General features: G+C 41.4%; 1 protein-coding gene across 3 annotated transcripts in view; it reads left to right on the top strand.

Moving 5' to 3' along the window:
* The window catches only part of LOC121401619 (hepatic lectin-like), a 50,137-nt gene that overhangs the window by 11,181 nt on the left and 16,282 nt on the right, over positions 1–22,674 (top strand). The window contains exons 4-8 of one of the 3 annotated variants that reach the window (XM_041587164.1): positions 13,993–14,025; positions 16,942–16,995; positions 17,667–17,720; positions 18,481–18,534; positions 18,780–18,842. In XM_041587164.1, coding sequence (XP_041443098.1) covers positions 13,993–14,025; positions 16,942–16,995; positions 17,667–17,720; positions 18,481–18,534; positions 18,780–18,842 — 258 coding nt within the window. The remainder of the gene's footprint in view (positions 1–13,992; positions 14,026–16,941; positions 16,996–17,666; positions 17,721–18,480; positions 18,535–18,779; positions 18,843–22,674) is intronic. The other 2 variants (XM_041587165.1, XM_041587166.1) reach the window with 2 other exon arrangements.

Below are 22,674 nucleotides of genomic sequence, written 5' to 3'. Positions count from 1 at the left end.
CATTAACACATGCACCCATTTAAAACTCAATTGCACTTTGACCTATACAACATAGTGCAGTGTATCAACCTTACCTGGTGGTCTAGCGGGAGGGGGTCTGCAGGGATGCCTGCAGCCCCCTCGGCGGGGACGCCCGCCACGTTGCTCCTCTGGGCCGCAAATGGTGAATGGTTAGGGCGCGCGCGGCGCGTTTCTTCCTGATTTATGTGCGCATGCGCGCTGGCGTGTGGCGTCAGCGCGCAGTGGCGCAAAATTTAAAAGTATTAAAGGCACAGTTTGGATTTTTTACATTGCCCGTGATAGGATTTTGTTCCTGGTGCTTCTGAGCCTTGTGCTATATTCTGAACCTGTTTGATTCCTGTTTTTGACCCCTGCCTGGCTATTTGACTATTCTGACTTCTGGATTCTGACCCTTGCCTGATTACCGACTACCTCCTCTGATTAACCCTCTGATTGACTTTCTGGTTTGACCCTTGCCTGCCTGATAACATTTATTCTCTGCCTGCCTCGACCCGGCCTGATCTGACTACTCTTTTGCCTAAACGCCTTGTACTACGATCTTCTGTCCAAAGACTTTGCTTTACTGTTGTGCCCCTCTGCTTATCCAGAACCCTCATCTTGCACCTCTCGTTTAAGTCCACGTGGCATCCAAGTAAGCCGAGGGCTCCTCCCGAGGCCCAAAGGCGGTCACACTACTGGTGAAGCACTAGCCGAGACCAGGGTGCCTGGTCTTTTGTTCTGGTGTTGGGTGCCGACCGTGACATTATCACGGGCCAGAGATGGACGAAGAAGGTTGAGCTGCCACTGCTCCTTCCACCACTGAATCGCTACTTACCACACTGTTACAGTGCCTGGAAGAACATGAGCAGAGGCAAGATTACCTGATGCAAGGTTTCCACAATTTGACCCGTCGACTGGATGCTTCTGTTCAGTCTCCAGCTCCAGTAGTCACCCCTCCTATGGCCACTCCTGTGAGGTTCATAATAACCCTATTACAGGGTGATCCCCAAGTTTGGGCTCTCAGATTGCCCCTCTCAGATCCTGCCTGTTTTTCCCTTGATTCATTTTTTAAAACCATGGCTGTACTTTATGATGACCCGGATCGTGCATCTTCTGCCGACTCCGCGATTCGTAAATTGTGCCAGGGGAAACGGGATGCGGAGGTGTATTGCACCGAGTTCCGCTGGTGGGCAGTGGAGACTGGGTGGAACGACATGGCGCTTCGTAGCCAGTTCTGTATTGGGCTGTCTGATTCTGTCAAAGATAGCTTCGTAAATTACCTTTTATCTTCCAACCTGGATGATCTCATGTCACTTGCCATCCAGGTAGATAGGAGGCAGAGGGAAAGAAGGGGTGAACGGGGTTCTCCTATGCATTCTGGGTTTACCAATGTTAAGTATAACTTTTCTAATATGGTGTCCAATGTTAAGTCCCCTAACCCTTCCATGGTTCAACCTCAGGAGGAACCCATGCAATTGGGCATATCCCATCTAACCCCTGAGGAAAAAGGCCGCAGGCGTTCCCTTGGTCTTTGCATTTACTGTGGGGAAAAGGGTAATTTCCTGAATTTATGTCCTAAGAGGCCGGGAAACTTCCAAGCCTAAATGGAGGAGGGGAGCTCCATTTGGGTGCAGAAGTTTCCTCTCCCCAGTCTACCTCTAGGATTTTGATACCTGTTAAACTCACCTGGCCTACGGGCTCTATCAGGGTGTCCGCTTTTGTGGATTCAGGGGCGGAGGGAAATTTTCTGGATGCCACCTTTGCGGCAAAATTTGGTATTCCCTTAATCCCCCTTATTCCTCCTATGAGGATTTTGGCAGTTGATAAAAAAATCTCATCACAGTGAGAGGTTAGCCCTTTTTATCATTGAGGGTGCGTCTTCTCCTCTTATTTTGGGGTTACCTTGGCTTCAGACCCATAATCCTCATATTGACTGGGTATCGGGGAAGATTCTGCAATGGGATCTTAAGTGTGGTGGTTCATGTATTCCTCAGGTGGTGGCAACCACTTCTTTAGAAGGTTTACCTGCAGCATATGCTGAATATGCTGACGTGTTTTCTAAGAAAGCTGCAGAAACCCTACCTCCACACAGGCAGTATGATTGCTCTATAGATCTAATTCCTGGGTCTATTCCCCCTCGGGGTAGAACATACCCTCTTTCCTTGCCGGAGGCCCAGGCAATGAAAGAGTATATTAAGGACAACCTTGAAAGAGGGTTCATTAGGCCTTCTAGTTCCCCTGCGGGGGCGGGCTTTTTCTTTGTTGGGAAGAAAGATGGTGGTCTACGCCCCTGTATAGATTATAGGGGTCTCAATAAGATCACCATAAAAAAAACGCTATCCCCTCCCGTTAGTTTCTGAATTGTTTGACCAGGTTAAGGGTGCTAAGATCTATTCTAAGATAGATCTTAGGGGCGCCTATAATCTCATATGTATTAAGGAGGGGGATGAGTGGAAAACTGCATTTAACACCAGGGACAGCCACTACGAATATCTTGTAATGCCCTTTGGTCTCTGTAACGCACCCGCCGTGTTCCAAGAATTTGTCAACGACATCTTTCGGGACCTGCTGGGGATATTCGTAGTGGTCTATCTTGACGATATCTTGATTTTCTCCTCTAATTTGGGTGAACATAGAAATCATGTTCATCAAGTCTTGTGGAGACTCAGGGAGAATAATCTTTATGCAAAACTGGAGAAATGTATCTTTGAGGTTACTTCCGTTCAGTTTCTAGGGTTTAATATTTCCAGCAAGGGTCTTGAAATGGATCCAGGCAAGGTGAGAGCTGTACTGGATTGGACCCAACCCCAATCATTACGTGCTACCCAAAGGTTCCTGGGGTTTGCAAATTACTATCGTCAGTTTATTAAAATTTTTTTCCTTAATTGTGGCCCCCATTACTGATTTGACTAAGAAGGGTGCTGACCCCAGCATCTGGCCTCCTGAAGCGGTTCAAGCTTTTGACTTCCTCAAGAAGGAATTCAGTTCTGCCCCCATTCTTCGACACCCCGACACTGCGCTTCCTTTTATAGTAGAGGTAGATGCTTCTGAAGTTGGGGCAGGGGCAGTCCTTTCTCAAAGGCGTCCAACAACCAACAAGGTGCATCCCTGCGCATTCTTCTCTAAGAAATTTTCTCCTGCTGAGATCAACTATGATATTGGATATAGAGAATTGTTGGCTGTTAAATGGGCCTTTGAGGAATGGCGGCATCTGCTGGAGGGAGCAAAACACATGATCACGGTTTATACTGATCATAAGAATCTTCTGTACATTGAGTCGGCCAAGCGACTAAGTCCTAGGCAGTAGGGATGTCGCGGACTGCTCGCCCGCGAACTAATTCGCGCGAACATCGACTGTTTGCGTCCACCAAATGTTCGCGAACGTCGTGCGTCGTTCGCCAATTTGGGTTCGCCTTAGCTGGCGCTTATTTTTGACCTCTCACCCCAGACCAGCAGATACATGGCAGCCAATCAGGAAGATCTCCCTCCTGGACCACCCCCACACCCCCTGGACCACTCCCCTTCCATATATAAACTGAAGCCCTGCAGCGTTTTTTCATTCTGCCTGTGTGTGCTTGGAAGAGCTAGTGTAGGGAGAGAGCTGTTTAGTGATTTGAGGGAAAGTTGATAGTAACTTTGCTGGCTAGTAATCTACTTGATACTGCTCTGTATTGTAGGGACAGAACTCTGCAGGGATTTGAGGGACATTTTAGGTTAGGTAGCTTTGCTGGCTAGTAATCTACCTTCTACTACAGTGCTCTGTATGTAGCTGCTGTGGGCAGCTGTCCTGCTGCTGATCTCTCATCTGCTGACTGCTGCCTGTAACCAAATAGTCCTTGTAAGGACTGCTTTTATTTTCTTTTTTGTTTTTTTACTTTGCTACTATAAGAGCCCAGTGCTATTAGTCTAGCTGTGTTGGGGAGTGGGACTGGTGTGCTGCTCCTAGTAGTTCAGCACCAACCAGAGTAATTTTTTTTTAATATACATATATATATTTTTTATTTTACTTATCTTACTGTTCTTTAACGTGTCCAGTGCTGTTTGCTGTTCTTCATAGTAGTGCACCAATAGTAGTGCACTTGCAGGCATTGTTTGCCCAGTGTGTTCTTCAAACAACTGCCACCTAGCTGTGTGAGCTTGTTCACATTCTGTCTAAATATCAATAATAATACCGTCTCCAGAAACACCACCTGAGTGACGTTTTCCAAGCAGCAATAATATATTCCGTATCCACTTCTGTAGTGTATACGTTGACCTTGCAGACATTGTTTGCCCAGTGTGTTCTTCAAACAACTGCCACCTAGCTGTGTGAGCTTGTTCACATTCTGTCTAAATATCAATAATAATATCGTCTCCAGAAACACCACCTGAGTGACGTTTTCCAAGCAGCAATAATATATTCCGTATCCACTGCTGTAGTGTATACGTTGACCTTGCAGACATTGTTTGCCCAGTGTGTTCTTCAAACAACTGCCACCTAGCTGTGTGAGCTTGTTCACATTCTGTCTAAATATCAATAATAATACCGTCTCCAGAAACACCACCTGAGTGACGTTTTCCAAGCAGCAATAATATATTCCGTATCCACTGCTGTAGTGTATACGTTGACCTTGCAGACATTGTTTGCCCAGTGTGTTCTTCAAACAACTGCCGCCTAGCTGTGTGAGCTTTTTCACATTCTGTCTAAATATCAATAATAATACCGTCTCCAGAAACACCACCTGAGTGACGTTTTTCAAGCAGCAATAATATATTCCGTATCCACTGCTGTAGTGTATACGTTGACCTTGCAGGCATTGTTTCAATTTGTTTGCCCAGTGTGTTCTTCATTTTCAAACAACGGCCAGCTAGCTGTGTGAGCTTGTTCACATTCTGTCTAAATATCAATAATAATACCGTCTCCAGAAACACCACCTGAGTGACGTTTTCCAAGCAGCAATAATATATTCCGTATCCACTGCTGTAGTGTGCACGTTGACCTTGCAGACATTGTTTGCCCAGTGTGTTCTTCAAACAACTGCCGCCTAGCTGTGTGAGCTTGATCACATTCTGTCTAAATATCAATAATAATACCGTCTCCAGAAACACCACCTGAGTGACGTTTTTCAAGCAGCAATAATATATTCCGTATCCACTGCTGTAGTGTATATGTTGACCTTGCAGACATTGTTTGCCCAGTGTGTTCTTCAAACAACTGCCGCCTAGCTGTGTGAGCTTGTTCACATTCTGTCTAAATATCAATAATAATACCGTCTCCAGAAACACCACCTGAGTGACGTTTTTCAAGCAGCAATAATATATTCTGTATCCACTGCTGTAGTGTAAAAGTTGACCTTGCAGGCATTGTTTGCCCAGTGTGTTCTTCAAACAACTGCCACCTAGCTGTGTGAGCTTGTTCACATTCTGTCTAAATATCAATAATAATACCGTCTCCAGAAACACCACCTGAGTGACGTTTTCCAAGCAGCAATAATATATTCCGTATCCACTGCTGTAGTGTGCACGTTGACCTTGCAGACATTGTTTGCCCAGTGTGTTCTTCAAACAACTGCCGCCTAGCTGTGTGAGCTTGATCACATTCTGTCTAAATATCAATAATAATACCGTCTCCAGAAACACCACCTGAGTGACGTTTTTCAAGCAGCAATAATATATTCCGTATCCACTGCTGTAGTGTATACGTTGACCTTGCAGGCATTGTTTGCCCAGTGTGTTCTTCAAACAACTGCCGCCTAGCTGTGTGAGCTTTTTCACATTCTGTCTAAATATCAATAATAATACCGTCTCCAGAAACACCACCTGAGTGATGTCTTCCAAGCAGCAATAATATATTCCGTATCCACTGCTGTAGTGTATACGTTGACCTTGCAGGCATTGTTTGCCCAGTGTGTTCTTCAAACAACTGCCGCCTAACTGTGTGAGCTTTTTCACATTCTGTCTAAATATCAATAATAATACCGTCTCCAGAAACACCACCTGAGTGACGTTTTCCAAGCAGCAATAATATATTCCGTATCCACTGCTGTAGTGTATACGTTGACCTTGCAGACATTGTTTGCCCAGTGTGTTCTTCAAACAACTGCCGCCTAGCTGTGTGAGCTTTTTCACATTCTGTCTAAATATCAATAATAATACCGTCTCCAGAAACACCACCTGAGTGACGTTTTCTAAGCAGCAATAATATATTCCGTATCCACTGCTGTAGTGTATACGTTGACCTTGCAGGCATTGTTTGCCCAGTGTGTTCTTCAAACAACTGCCACCTAGCTGTGTGAGCTTGTTCACATTCTGTCTAAATATCAATAATAATACCATCTCCAGAAACACCACCTGAGTTGTTGTTGTTGTTTTAAAAAAAATGCCAGGCAATGGCAGGCCGCCACGCAGAGGCACTAGGGGCCGTGCTGCTATGCTATCCTGTGGCCCTAGGAAATTGCCCAGTTTTACAAAGGCAATTACCCTGAACTCCCAAAATGCTGAATTGGTGTGTGCGGACCGTTTTTTGAAACTACAAAGCAGTAAGGAGACCGGGCTAGGTCAACGGAGGACCAGCACCACCACGCAGAAAAGTGGAAGGAGGTGTGCGGTAATAGAATATTTTATTGTACTTGACCCGTCTGAACCACCCTCCACTCCGCCTTCCACCTTGACCACCAGTTCCCAGTCATCTGCCCCCAGCCAAGTTTCTGTGAGGGCCATGTTTGAGCGTAAGAAGCTAATGTCTGCGAGTCACCCCCTTGCCCGGTGTCTGACAGCTGGCTTGTCTGCACTCTTAGCCCACCAGCTTTTACCATACCAGCTGGTGGACTCTGAGGCCTGCCGCAAATTTGTAGCAATTGGGACACCGCAGTGGAAGGTACCCAGCCGCAATTTTTTCTCCAAGAAGGGAATACCACACCTGTACCACCATGTGCAGACCCAAGTCACTGCATCTCTGTCACTTAGTGTTGGGGCAAAGGTCCATATGACTTCTGACGCATGGTCCTCCAAGCATGGTCAGGGCAGGTATGTCACCTACACTGCCCACTGGGTGAACTTGCTTATGGCTGGGAAGCAGGGAATGTGTGGCTCAACAACAACAGTGGAGTTGGTGTCACCGCCACGGATTGCACATGGTTCTGCCACCACTTCTACTCCTCCTTCGCTCTCTACCTCGTCTTCTTCCTCTGCTTCCTCCTCCTGTGCTGCTGAATCCTCCTCCTCCACACCTGTGCACCCCCAGCTCCCCCTAGGCTATTCGACGTGCCAGGTACGCCGTTGTCATGCTGTCTTGGGGATGACGTGCCTGGAAAGCAGAAACCATACCGGATCTGTACTCCTATCATCTCTGCAGTCACAGGCCGATTGGTGGCTGACCCCACACCAACTGAAGATCGGAAAAGTGGTGTGTGACAACGGAAGCAATCTGTTGGCAGCACTGAGACTGGGCAATTTAACACATGTGCCCTGCATGGCACATGTTCTGAATTTAATAGTCCAACGTTTTGTCTCGAAGTACCCAGGATTCCAGGACATTCTCCAGGAAGGTGTCGGCCCATTTCAGACGTTCCTACAAAGCCATGGCACGCCTTGCTGACATTCAGCAGCGGTACAACATGCCAGTCAGGCGTTTAATTTGCGACAGCCAGACTCGCTGGAATTCAACGCTCCTCATGTTTGAACGTCTGCTGCAACAACAAAGAGCCGTCAATGAATACCTGTTTGAACTGGGTGGTAGGACTGGATCTGCAGAGCTGGGGATTTTTCTCCCCCGTTACTGGGTGCTTATGCGCGATGCCTGCAGGCTCATGCGCCCTTTTGAAGAGGTTACAACATTCGCACCGAAGGCACCATCAGCGACCTAATACCCTTTGCTTTCTTCCTGGAGCGTGCCGTGCGACGAGTGACAGATGAGGCTGTAGACCAGCGTGACAAGGAGCAGGAAGCGCACGATTTCTGGTCGGAATCACCAGAACGAGCCCAGGCACCTGCTGCAATGCAGGGAGAGGTGTCAGAAGTGGAGTCAGAGGAGGAAGGTGGCTTTGTGGAGGAAGAGGACCAACAGGAGCAGGCTTCCCAGGGGGCTTGTGGTGACCTTTTGGGGACCCCTGGTCTTGTACGTGCCTGGGGGGAGGAGACAGTGGATGATATAGTCCTTGATAACGAGGAAGCGGAGATGGATACCTCTGCATCCAACCTTGTGAGAATGGGGTCTTTCATGCTGTCATGCCTGTTGAAGGACCCCCGTATCAAAGGCTTAAGGAGAATGACCTGTACTGGGTCGCAACGCTACTAGACCCTCGGTACAAGCATAAAGTGGCAGAAACGTTACCAACGTACCACAAGTCCGTAAGGATGCTGCATTTACAAACCAGCCTGCAAAACATGTTGTACAATGCTTTTAAGGGTGATGTCACTTCAGGAACTCATCAACATTCCAGGGGCAGAGGTGCCAGTAATCTTGCCACGAGCGCACCTGCAAGGACAATGCACTTTGGCCACTCTGTAACGTCAGACATGCAAAGGTTTTTCAGTCCAAGGCAGCGCCACAACCCTTCTGGATCCACCCTCAAAGAACGCCTCGACCGGCAGGTAGCGGACTACCTGGCATTAACTGCAGATATCGACACTCTGAGGAGCGATGAACCCCTGGACTACTGGGTGCGCAGGCTTGATCTGTGGCCAGAGCTGTCACAATTTGCCATGAACCTCTTGTCTTGCCCCGCCTCAAGTGTCCTCTCAGAAAGGACCTTCAGTGCAGCAGGAGGGATTGTAACTGAGAAGAGAACTCGCCTAGGTCACAAAGATTACCTGACCTTTATTCAAATGAACGAGGCATGGATCTCGGAGGGTTACTACACGCCGGAAGACTTGTTCTGACTCCCCATGCAGCTGTCCTTCTCTGCACGCCGCATGACTCCACACACAGCTGTCCTTTAGCGTCCTCCTCCCTCCGCCACCGTTACAAACTAGGGTGCAAACCCTACTGGTTTCATTTTAATCAAAACCTTTTGGACAGGTAAATCCTGAGTTTTTCTGGCCTCTGTGCTTCAGTGGCTGCAACCAAAAAAATTCATATTTTCAGCATTTATATGGCATTTTTTTCTGGCCTCTGTGCTTCAGTGGCTGCGACAAAAAAAATTTCATATTTTCAGCATTTATATGGCATATTTTTTCTGGCCTCTGTACTTCAGTGGCTGCGACAAAAAAAAATCATATTTTCAGAATTTATATGACATATTTTTTCTGGCCTCTGTGCTTCAGTGGCTGCGACAAAAAAAAAATTCATATTTTCAGCATTTATATGGCATATTTTTTGTGGCCTCTGTGCTTCAGTGGCTGCGACAAAAAAAAATTATATTTTTAGCATTCATATGGCATATTTTTTCTGGCCTCTGTGCTTCAGTGGCTGCGACAAAAAAAAAATCATATTTTCAGCATTTATATGGCATATTTTTTCTGGCCTCTGTACTTCAGTGGCTGCGACAATTTTTTTTTATATTTTTAGCATTCATATGGCATATTTTTTCTGGCCTCTGTGCTTCAGTGGCTGCGACAAAAAAAAACATAATTTTTCAGGAAAGTACACATGCCTAATTTTTCAGGGTTCTGCAACAGTGGCAAAATCGCATCTTATATGGTCACCGCAGGTGATCAATAAAGTAGACCAAAACTGGGCCCACACTGCAGAATCAGTGTTTTTTGGTTCACTTCACTGTACATTGAATTACCTCTGCCTGACCGTGCACGTGCGCACATGCACGGTGACTGCTAAACACACCACTACAGAAATATTGCCACCAACAGGACGAACATCCTGGAGGTGACAAGCAACTAGTAATTAAAAACTATTATTTGCTCACTTGACGGTATCATTCATGAAAGCTCTTTGCGTTTTTTTGCGTTGCAGTAAGCGCCGCGTTTTGTCTTTGCGTGTGGACAGGCTGTAACCTTTACACGACTTGATTGGCATGTAGACGCCGGACGTTTTAAAGCAGTTTATTACACAAGTTTAGAAATGTAGTGTGATTTCTGCCCTTTACAGCACAAAACGCAGCGCTGTGTCAACAATGTATTTTTCAGATACATTTTTGCCCTTGATCCCCCTCTGGCATGCCACTGTCCAGGTCGTTGCACCCTTTAAACAACTTTAAAATCATTTTTCTGGCCAGAAATGTCTTTTCTAGCTTTTAAAATTCGCCTTCCCATTGAAGTCTATGGGGTTTGCGACGTTCGCGAACCGTTCGCATTTTTGACGCAAGTTCGCGAATATGTTCACGAACATTTTTTCCACCGTTCGCTACATCCCTACTAGGCAGGCTAGATGGGCACTGTTTTTCACCAGGTTCAATTTTTCTTTAACGTTTAGGCCTGGTTCCAAGAATACCAAAGCAGATGCACTCTCTAGAAGCTTCGAGTCCGATCCCTCTGAGTCTAGCGAGTGCATCCCCATCATCCCCAGGGAGGTAATTGTAGCTGCACTTGAATCTGACCTTTCCTCTTTATTGTCCCCTGTACAATCATCTGCTCCGGTGGATACTCCCTCTGGGAGGCTGTTCGTTCCACAGGAGTTAAGGGAACAAGTATTGAAGGAGGTTCACGATTCTAAAATGGCAGGGCATCCGGGCATTTTTAAGACAGTGTCCCTGCTATCCCGTCATGTTTGGTGGCCATCATTCAAACTGGATGCTAAAGCCTACGTTAATTCCTGCCCAGTCTGCCAAAGATCAAAGTCTCCTCGAAATTCTTCCCAAGGTCTGTTAATCCCCTTACCCATTCCAGTAAAACCCTGGTCCCACTTGTCAATGGAGTTCATTGTTGATTTACCCCCTTCTTAGGGGAAAACGGTGATCTGGGTGGTGGTGGATAGGTTTAGCAAGATGAGCCATTTTGTTCCCCTTCCACACCTCCCTTCTGCTAAGACTTTGGCTGACCTATTTGTTACCCACATTTTTAAGTTTCATGGTTTTCCTAAAAATATTGTTTCCGACAGGGGGGTTCAATTTGTTTCTAAGTTTTGGCGTGCATTCTGTTCGTTGGTTGGGATTGAGTTATCCTTTTCCTCTGCTTATCACCTCCAAACCAACGGTCAAACTGAGAGGGTAAACCAATCCCTAGAACAGTACCTCAGGTGTTATGCATCAGACAACCAATCCGCGTGGGTGGAACTGTTACCCTGGGCAGAATTTGCATACAATAATTCTACCCATTCTTCCTCTGGGGAATCTCCTTTCTTTATTGTAAATGGTCTGCACCCCAAAGCTTTTTCCTTTTCTGGGTCTGGTTCCCCTGTACCTTCTGCCAATTCTTCTATCGAACAATTCTCTAAGGTTTGGTCACAAGTGCATGAATCCCAGTCAGCAGCTACTTCCGCTCAAAAAAAAGGCTGCTGACAGATCACGTAGAGAGGCACCCCAGTATAAAGTGGGGGATCAGGTCTGGTTGTCTACAAAAAATATCAAGTTAAAGGTGCCCTCTCTCAAACTGGGACCCAGGTTTATCGGTCCCTATCCCATTTCTGAAATCATTAACCCATCTTCTGTCCGCCTGCAATTACCTGTTAATTTTAAGATTTCCAATTCATTTCATGTATCCCTCCTGAAACCTGCTCCTGTTATTCGTTCTTTGTCTGTACCTCCCCCAGTGTTGGTCGAAGGTCAGCCTGAGTTTGAGATCCAAGAGTTCCTCGATTCCCGCCTCGTACGAGGTAAGCTACAATACCTTATTAAGTGGAAGGGCTATGGCCCTGAGGAGAACTCTTGGGTCTCAGTAGGGGACATCAAGGCTGACAAACTTAGGAAGAAATTCCATCTAAAATTTCCTGGGAGACCTGGGGGTCCTGTGGCCCCCCCTAGAGGGGGGGGTAATGTAACAACCTTACCTGGTGGTCTAGCGGGAGGGGGTCTGCAGGGACGCCTGCAGCCCCCTCGGCGGGGACGCCTGCCACGTTGCTCCTCTGGGCCGCAAATGGTGAATGGTTAGGGCGCGCACGGCGCGTTTCTTCCTGATTTATGTGCGCATGCGCGCTGGCGTGTGACGTCAGCGCGCAGTGGCGCGAAATTTAAAAGTATTAAAGGCACAGTTTGGATTTTTTACATTGCCCGTGATAGGATTTTGTTCCTGGTGCTTTTGAGCCTTGTGCTATATTCTGAACCTGTTTGATTCCTGTTTTTGACCCCTGCCTGGCTATTTGACTATTCTGACTTCTGGATTCTGACCCTTGCCTGATACCGACTACCTCCTCTGATTAACCCTCTGATTGACTCCCTGGTTTGACCCTTGCCTGCCTGATAACGTTTATTCTCTGCCTGCCTCGACCCGGCCTGATCTGACTACGCTTTTGCCTAAATGCCTTGTACTACGATCTTCTGTCCAAAGACTTTGCTTTACTGTCGTGCCCCTCTGCTTATCCAGAACCCTCATCTTGCACCTCTCGTTTAAGTCCAGGTGGCATCCAAGTAAGCCGAGGGCTCCTCCCGAGGCCCAAAGGCTGTCACACTACTGGTGAAGCCGAGACCAGGGTGCCTGGTCTTTTGTTCTGGTGTTTGGTGCCGACCGTGACATGCAGTCTGTGTAATCAATTTAAAGAAAAATGTACTAACACATTTTCCAACATTGGTGTGTATATAAGTTATATTACCACACATAAATAGCGAAGCCAGTGCTCAGACCATAATTATGTGCACACATAAGAATTAATAAAGTAATAAATAAAAAATACAAAAGCTCGAAGCCACACTCTCTGTTCATCTGTAACATGGATTTTCTGCTAGAGGCTGCTGGGAGTTGCAGTCCATAGTGTGGGTGTGCTGACTAGCAGTGAAAGAGTAAAGTGACACTTATATCTGTGTGTGTAACATTGTTAACACATAAATAGTGAACTACTCCACAAATGCACTAACGTGTGAATTTTACCAAACCTGTTATCTCTTTCGTCAGAGTTTCCTACACCATCTTAGACCTGGTGAACTGATAAAATGAAGCTACATCTTCCTCAATCTTATGTTAGTGACATCATATCCTGTATCCCAGAAAGTTCTAAAACAACAATGGCGTTTTTTCATATTTTAAATCGAGATTGCCTTCAGAAGTTCTAACTATTCAAGATTTTTGGTTAACATTTTTTCCCAACCATTTGAGGGGCATGTCACATTTGTTTTAGGGAGGGCTCATGTCTAGGCCATTAGAGGATCTCTTTTGTCTTTATTTTGCTTCCTTGGACATTTGTAATAATAAGTGGCCACTTCAAGCATTTGCCCAACATTTCCAATAAAGACGTATATATGACCTATATGTACCCGCCCTATTCAAATTGACCTAAGTGTAAGAGTACTAACGAGGTTTCACTAGGCAGAAACTAATGCTAATGAAAGTACTGCCAAAGTAACTCTAGTGAAAAGTCACCAGCGTTTAGCAGTCGTGATGTAACTTCACATTTTAGTGAATTACCATAGTGGTAAGTAATTTGCACCTGGTGAAGAGGCGTAAAGTGTGGCGAAGCGTTCGCTGGCGACAATTTGCACTTTTCCCAATGGTTTTTCGGCTTTGACGCTTCCTAAACATGCAACATTTCCCATGGTTATGTGTGTAAAGAGTGGGTGAGAAATGCAGATATCAAGTTATTTAATACATCTTATAAAACTGCAAGTATCCTTGTAGCTGGTAAATAAGGGCCTCCAATCCCTTAATCAGACCCACAAATGACAGGCTTATAAACAGAGTAAAATTTAAAGAAAAAGGTAAACTTAAAAATACTGTAAATAATGTCATAAGTTGGGAGGGCATTCTTGGATAAGTAGTTGTTCACAGAGATCATTGAAGATCTTGGCTGCAACTGCCCAACAAAGTAATAATTTTTGTTATTTTTTTAAAACATTGTTTTTATAAATTAACCAAACTGTCCTGAACTTCCATGCAATGACCAGTACCTTCATAAACACAGGAGACTTTATGGCAGGGAAGTGTTACGTTTGTATGGAGCTCAGTCACCTGCTTCTGATCTTCTCTTTCCAGATTCTATGGTGAGCAGTCAGCTAAAGCAGCAAGGTGAGTATTCCCTATATATTGTCTACAAATTCATCCATGAATTACACAAACACAAGTATAAAGACTTGAGAAACAATCCCTGTAGTTACACGAGTGCTCTGCTGTTTTTTCTTTGTCTCAGGCCTTACCTGCCTGCGGAAAGTCCATAAGCTTATTGGCAGCAAAAATTAATTGTGTTTGAACCCCTAAGTAATGTTCAGAAGTATAAAACACAATAGCTTTGCATACGGATTAATAATACATTATTCTACTTCCACTTCTTTGTACAGGTATGGAATCCATTATCTGGAAACTTGTTATCCAGAAAGCTCCAAATTACAGAAAGGCTGTCTCCCATAGACTTCATTTTAATCATATAATTCACAGTTTTAAGAATGATTTCCCTTTTTTCTGTAATGATAAAACAGTAAATTGTACTTGATCCCAACTAAGATATAATTAAACCTTATTGGAAGCAAAACCAGCCTATTGGGTTTATTTAATGTTTACATTATTCTAGTAGACTTAAGGTATGAAGATCCAAATTACGGATAAAATTTCAAATGTTGAAATGTTCTAAAATACACAAAGACATCAGAATGCAAACATAGCACATACTGGTACCTCAGTGAATTAAATCTTTATTACACTATAAGCTAGCAATAAAAAACAGGATGATAAAGAACTAAATAAAGTTTATCAGGGCAGTGCATATTTATAAAGCCATGTCATAAGTTCAGTATAAACAACTATTTCCCCTATTACAAGTATGGGATCCATTATCTGGAAATCTGTCTGCCAGAAAGCTCCGAATTACGGGAAGGCAGTCTCCCATAGACTCCATTTTAATCAAATAATTAACAATTTGAAAATGATTTCCTTTCTTTCTGCAATTATAAAACAGTACCTTGTATTTGATCTTAACTAAGGTATATTTTATCCTTATAGAAGTTAAATTAATCCCACTGGGGTTATTTAATGTTTAAAAGATTTTTTTAGTATGAAGATCCAAATTATGGAAAGATCCCAAATCCAGAAAACTCTTGAAGCCCAGAGAATTCTGGATAACAGGTCCCATACCTGTACTAAAATTCTAATGTAAAGACTCTGGGTGTGCTCGTTATAAAATCAAGTATGCCAGAAATGAGCAATTGTGCAAAGTAAAACAGGACATTTAGGGGTCCTATTTACTAAACCTGTATTTTTCAATTTTTTTTAAAGGGTATTTAAAGTCAAAAATATAAAATCCCATTTTACTTTCTTTAATGAAAAAGAAACATGTTTCCAATATACTTTAATTAAAAAATGTGTACCGTTTTTATAAGAAACCTGACTGTATGCAGTGAAATTCTTCCTTCATTTACTGCTGTGGATAGGAATTGTCAGACAGTCCCTAACTGCTCTGCAGGGAAACAATCATACTTAAGAACAGCAGGGGGAGCAGCTTTGTTTATGATGATCCCTAAGCAGCCCAGACCACACTGAGCATGTGCATAGTCTTAGTCTTGCAAAGATGTATAACAAAGTTACAAGATGGTGACCCCCTGTAGCCAACTTTGAAAGCATAAATTATTTGTTTGATTAGGCTTGTGGTGCAGTAAGTTCATGTTTATATTTAGTATACAAAATACAGCATTTCTAGCCTTATTCTATTTTAGACTTTACATGCCCTTTAATAAAATAAATCCGACCTAACTCCCAACCTCGAATTGCATTAATTTACTAAAAAAATCAGATTGAAAAAAGTACTTGCAGGAAAAGTCCTGACAAGATCATGCAATGTTTTTTGAATTGTCCAAAAACAACAATTTTTTGGGATTTCCAAACAGCCCAAAACCTTTGAAAATCATGAAAACATCTTCAAATTGTAAAAAGCAATAATCTGCCATTGACTTTTACATGACAGGTTTATCTGGAGTAATTTCGGATTCAGATTTTTAGCAGTTTTAGCAGTTTTGGGGGGGGGGAAATTCAAGTTATTTTCCACTTGAATTATTATAATTTTTTCCCTTAAAAACTTGACCAGAAAAAAAGAGGCTTAATAAACAATCCCCTTAAAGGTGTGGTCCACCTTTAAGTTAACTTTTGGTATGTTATAGAATGGCCAATTCTAAGCAACTGTTTAATTGGTCTTCATTGTCTATTTTTTTTATAGTTTTTGAATTATTTGCCTCCTTCTTCTGATTCTTTCCATCTATCAAATGGGGGTCACTGGCCCCATCTGAAAACTAATGCTCTGTAAAGCTACACAATTATTGTTATTGCTACTTTTTATTACTCATCTTTCTATTCAGGCCTCTCCTATTCATATTCCAGTCTTGTATTCATATCAATACATGGTTGCTAGGGCAATTTGAACCCTAGCAACCAGATGGCTGAAACTGCAAACTGGAGAGCTGCTGCATAAAAAGCTAAATAACTAAAAAAAACTCAGATAATAATAATGGAAAACCAATTGCATATTGTCTCAGAATATCACTCTCTACATCATACTAAAGGTTAATTTAAAGGGGAACAACTACTTTAATTTCTGAGCTGCTTTTTGCACTGTTTATAAACATGGCCGTTAGAATCCTGATCCAGGGGTTCTCTCCAGTAAAACACTATTCTTATTTGGATTTGTTCTGCATTTTTATTCCTTTGTGCTTTTCATTTTCGGACAAATGTCGACTATAAACAAAGATTCATCAAGAAACATAAATTAATATAAAATAGAAATAAAAATCGGTCCTCCTCTCTAGCAACCAGACAAATAAAACAAGGGGAGTTTTTAAGAACTCAAGAATTCGAAATTCGACCTTTGATAAATGTGCCTCTAGGTTTATTTTCGTACAATGTTGTAGATTTAATATAATTGCAAGCGCAATGTGTTAATATGTTGCTGGCATAAGTATTCCTCCTCTTTAATTCATTTATATTCCTCTTTACTCCTTGCAGATGAGGAAAAGGACAACCTTCTAACACAAATCACAACCATAAACCAAACAATCGGTAAGTCATTTCCCTTTTCTTTTTTGTTCTAATGATATACTACTTTTATTGATAGACTATATTTTATTGGAATCATGATTACAAGTTACGTCTTAATAGACTATTTGAATCTGGTCGATTCAAATCTGAACTGGTTGGCTTGAAGTATAGGGGAAATGCAAGTTAGGATTGTATCTAGCATTGAATGACTTCAGTAGTAATTGGAGTATTATGTTTTGTGGACACTAACCTGCAGATGAGTGTTAAAAATTGTTGCTCATATTTAAGTTATCCTGTACAGAATTGAACAAAAGTGCCAGTGTAGGGTTGATGAAGACCATGTGACCTCTTGCTATCAAAAGAAATTGAGTGGATCTGTGGCCTGGTGACCAGTATTTATTTTCTAGATATATATTCCAAAAGAATCCAAAGAAATTGCAATCCAACAGACAGTTCTTCCAGATTAAAACAAAATTCCCACCTCTAGCCTGAGATGTTCTAAAATAAAGGAGAACAATGGAATACAAACAACACAGCTCACCATACATGCGTATCACATGACTCATTGGAAACCAGTGTGTCGGATAAGAGTTAACATGTTGTAGCATAGAAATGTTTCACTTGATGGCACTCTAGTGTCAATTAATAATTCAGCAATAAACATGACTACACAGTAAAGTTTCTCTGTGCAGATGAGCAGAAAGCCAACCTTCTTACACAAATTTCAACCACAAAGCAGACACTTGGTAAGAAATCATTTTTTTTCTCTCTCTATTTAGTGTTCTGGTATTTTACTGGTGTTATATATACAACTGTAATGGTGGTGCTGGTCATCCACAGACTCGGCTAGGTCCAACAGTATCAGCAATATATGTACAAGGATCCTCACACACTCTATTATTCTGCAGTTTCTTTATTTCAATGCCATCAGTATCTATACTGGTATTTTACTGGAGCAGTTCCATGGGCAGAGCAACAGACCCAATGACCCTAGATTATTACTAGGGCTGATTAAGAGCACCAGAAACACTTTTTTCGGTCTTTCGCCTACTATTAAGAAAACCAATAAAGACCATTATTTGAACTTTGATGGACTGCTGTCCATATTTTTGGGAAACATATCGATAGAATACACCCCTGGGTACTTCAAAGATCTTAGCTCAGTTTTATCATTACTATAACTGTCTGCTGTCTGTTATGGCCCTACAACATGATATGGAGTCTAGTAAATAATAAACATACATTTTGGGAGAGAAGCAGCATTGCTAGATGAGGATACGCTTAGTTATGTCAAGATACATGTACATTCATCTTTTGATGAACAAACTATGAAGTAAACCCACTTGCTTTAGAACAAATGGCACTCTGATACAAAATACCTTCTAAAGTTCAATCAAGTCATCCCACAGGGGGCCCCAAAAAAAGGATCTGCAGATGAGACAACATGTATTGCCACACACAAATATTTTCTGACAATTCTTTGGCAATTCTGTTTATTGTTTGCAGATAAGCAGAAAACCAACATTCTCACACAAATCACAGCCATGCAACAGACATTGGGTAAGCAGTTGCCTTTTTTCTGTTTGATTAAGACATGCACTAAGTAGAGGATTCCCTAATAAATCTCACTGCTACATTCTGTAGAGGTAGGCTCAAGAGCTTATTTCACAATGTTCTAAGGGGGTGCAATGCTTTTCCATGATTTCATAGTAAAAGAGCCATATTATTTTCATGTGCAAAACTAAGGGGAAGATTATGATGGTCTGTAAATGAATGGTTTTAGCAATGACATCTCTTCTTTTCAGATTCCCGTATATCAGAGTCTATGCGCAGTACTAAACAGGACATCTTACAGACAATACAAAATGGTAACTAACTGCATGACAAAAGTAATGTAATGTGGGTAGTGTTGTGGAATATTGTCCAAGGGATAAAAAAATGTAGCTAGGTGTAAGAAATTGTTTGTTGGGTTTGACCCCTGGCTCCTGGTCTGGTCTGTTAGGCAAGGCATCATGAGCTAAAAATGAATTCATGTTATCATGGGAAAATTAGCACTGAAAATGGATTTATAGTATGACCTCAACCCAACTGAATACCTGAGGAATGTCTGCTGCAAGCCAGGCCTGATCCCCAAATCAGTGCCCAGACTGAATAGAAGCAAATTCCAAAAGCAATGTTACAACATCTAGTGGAAAGCCTCCTAGAAGAAAAAGGGACTGTTATAGCAGCAAAGTGAGAATCAACTTCATATTAATCTCATTGGTTTGAGAAAGAGATGGTGGACAGGCAGGTGTCGGGATACTTTTGGCCATAAAGTGCACATAGATAGATAGATTGATAGATAGATAGATAGATAGATAGATAGATTTATCATTTTCAAAGGTTTGAAATCAGTCAGAAATGTACAGGTATTTTTTATAGAAACTGATGTTTCATTATAAATAATTTAATTCTATATACTGTTACTACACTATTATTATACTATTACATACTGTTTCTCAAACTTATTATAACCCTATTCATCAAAGTGGAAAGATCAGGCATGGAACTTGTGGTTTTTTTTTTTTACAATTTGCCATTATCAGCAATATAACAATCAGATCAGTATCGGTAATTCCAGAATATAAATCCATAATTCAGCAAGAGAAAGACAGAAAACATTTTTTTGCTCTTCTATTGTTTTCCAAGAAGTATCATTGTTCTTGCAATTATTTCTACTAAAGGAGTTGTTCCCCTTCCAACACATTTTTCAGTTCTGTTGGTTTCAGTTAGTTCACTAGAAAAATAACGCTTGCTATTCCATTTATCCAATCTTTTTAAATGAGGACTTTGCTTGACCAGGAAACAGCTGGTTTGGACTTATTCTCATTTTTAATTGTCCAGAAATAAAGACTTTTGTCAATTTACTATTTTCTGAGCAATGTATCAAGTAATGGAGCAAATTGTAACCGTTCAGAATCTGCACCTGAATTACTGAGCTGCCAGACTGATACACCAGAGAGCATTATATTTTAAACTTCCATTCTGGAAAACTGGTCAAAAATAAAAGATGGAAAGCAATATAAACAAGTCTTTATTTCTACCAATCACGAGCGATAGATAGATAGAAGATAGATAGATAGATAGATAGATAGATAGATAGATAGATAGATAGATGATAGATAATTAGATGATGATGATGATGATGATAGATAGATAGATAGATAGATAGATAGATAGATAGATAGATAGATAGATAGATAGATAGATAGATAGATAGATGATAGATAATTAGATGATGATGATGATGATGATGATAGATAGATAGATAGATAGATAGATAGATAGATAGATAGATAGATAGAGATAGATAGATAAATAGATAGAGATAGAAATTTATAGATTGATAGATAGATAGATAGATAGATAGATAGATAGATAGATAGATAGATAGATTTATCATTTTAAAAGGTTTGAAATCAGTCAGAAATGTACATGTATTTTTTATAGAAACTGATGTTTCATTATAAATAATTTCATTCTATATACTGTTACTACACTATTATTATACTATTACTATTACATACTGTTTCTCAAACTTATTATAACCCTATTCATCAAAGTGGAAAGATCAGGCATGGAACTTGTGTTTTTTTTTTTTACAATTTGGCATTATCAGCAATATAACAATCAATTGCACATTGACAAGAATCACAAAAAAAGATTTACCCAAACAATTATATGCAACATCACAAGGCTTAGTTACTAATATAAGTGCTAAATTGCACGAGAACATTTGCCTATAAAATCAGCTCTTTGCTTTGTTTTAATTTTCCAGTTTAAAATGTATTGTGCAATTCAGCACCTGTTAATCTTCCTCCAGAAACAAAGAAAATGTACATAGGTAACAAGAAATAATTGTCGCTTGCGTCAATTTTGACATTTGGACCAAATAGTTGCGCATAAAATTTTTTTCGGTCATGTCAAATTTATTTTGACGCCCATTGACTTCAATGCATCACTTCATGTGGAATGTGACCTCCAAAACGTGAGCTGGACTACTGGATCAGAGTACCTGGCTTGCCTGTTCCTTGCAGAATACTCCAGCTTTGAAGATCTGGCTACCAAACTCTTTAAACAATGAAACTATTCTCTGTTTAGCAACTCCTTTCCTGGAGCTTACATGTTCCTCCATGGAGAACTTAAAAGGAAAAATGTTTTTGAAGATTCTCATTCATCCAGGTCATAGTATATCTATAGAAATAAGTCATATCAACTGGACTTGCTGTGTTTTTTCCTTGATGACGTTTCACCAGTCATCCAACTGGCTTTCTCAATTAAAAATAATTTGTAAATAGGATTTTTTGGGGGGAATATTTCCTCTGTAATACTGCTCCAATCAGCATAATCTGTTTATCATAATCCACAATGATGTCATTAAATTAGGTGCTGATTGTATTAGCAGGATTGGAGCTTTGATGTGTTATTAAACCTTCCAGGGAGAGGTGCCAAAGCAGCATTGTATGTGTCAGACAATAGATGTCCCTCCGCCTCTATTCCGACTTGGTTTTTCAGTTTTTACATATATGGCTTCTTTAACATCTCTTTTAAACCAGTCACTCTCCCAGTCTAGCACCTGGACTTGGCAGTCTTCAAACGTGTGTCCTTTTTCTTTTATATTCCAATATTTTATTGAGTTTACATAACATAAACAAAGTCGACAATAGCTTACATTAGCACATTAAGAGACAGTACAGATTGAGTCTTCAAATATACCATATAGTCTCCACGTGTAGGTACATCAAAATACTCACAAATTTACGCATAGCTTATAGATAAACTGTGAACATCCACTGTTGGTGAATAGAAAGCAAAATACTAACAATCAAATTAACCATTGAACTAGCAGACAAGTTCCGAAAATCCTATAAAAATAGTTACAAGTGAGATAAGACAGTGGTAACGATTCAAATGCTGAGAAAGGCAGTCGGATAATTAGTACCAAATCTATATTCAATCCAAGGCGACCAAACCAACAGGTATTTCTGGTGAGTATCAAGTAAGATGCTAGACATTTTCTCCTGGACCATTATCCAATCAATTTTACCCTTCGTGACCTCGATAGAGATATGCTTGGTTTTCCAAGCCTTTGCGATTGTTTGTTTTGCTGCCGTCATTATCAGAAGGAAAAGTTGGAATTGGTGTGATGTGAGAGCATCAGGTTTTTTACATAAAAGGGCCGTGCTAGGGTGTTTTGGAATAGGTGTATTAAAAATGGAATAAATCATATTATATATTCTTATCCAAAATCTTTGAACTAAAGGACATAGCCACCAAATATGATACATAGTGAGTGCCCTTATGGGTACAACCCCTAAAACACCTATCATCAGCTGAAGGTATAAATCGCGATATACGTGCGGGGAGTAAAACGTTATAATTTGTAAAACCTTATAAGTAAAACCTTATAATTTGTTTCTAGGAGTGAGAAATTCCTTGAAGATTTCTTGATATTAGACCAAATTACTTCCCAGTCGTCTAAACCTATTTGACAGCCTATGTCCTCTTGCTATAATTGTGTATATGAAACCTGACGGGTGTCAGTCAGGACAAAAAAGTTATTGTATAATTTTGAAATCACACCCCTCGATTTGGGCGCTTTACAACACCAATGCTCAAAAAAGGTCTGAGAACTGTTCACCACCCCTGAAGATCTCCATA

Source organism: Xenopus laevis, chromosome 3L (genome assembly GCF_017654675.1).
Source record: "Xenopus laevis strain J_2021 chromosome 3L, Xenopus_laevis_v10.1, whole genome shotgun sequence".
NCBI lineage: Eukaryota > Metazoa > Chordata > Amphibia > Anura > Pipidae > Xenopus > Xenopus laevis.
This window is presented reverse-complemented; position numbering and strand designations above follow the sequence as displayed.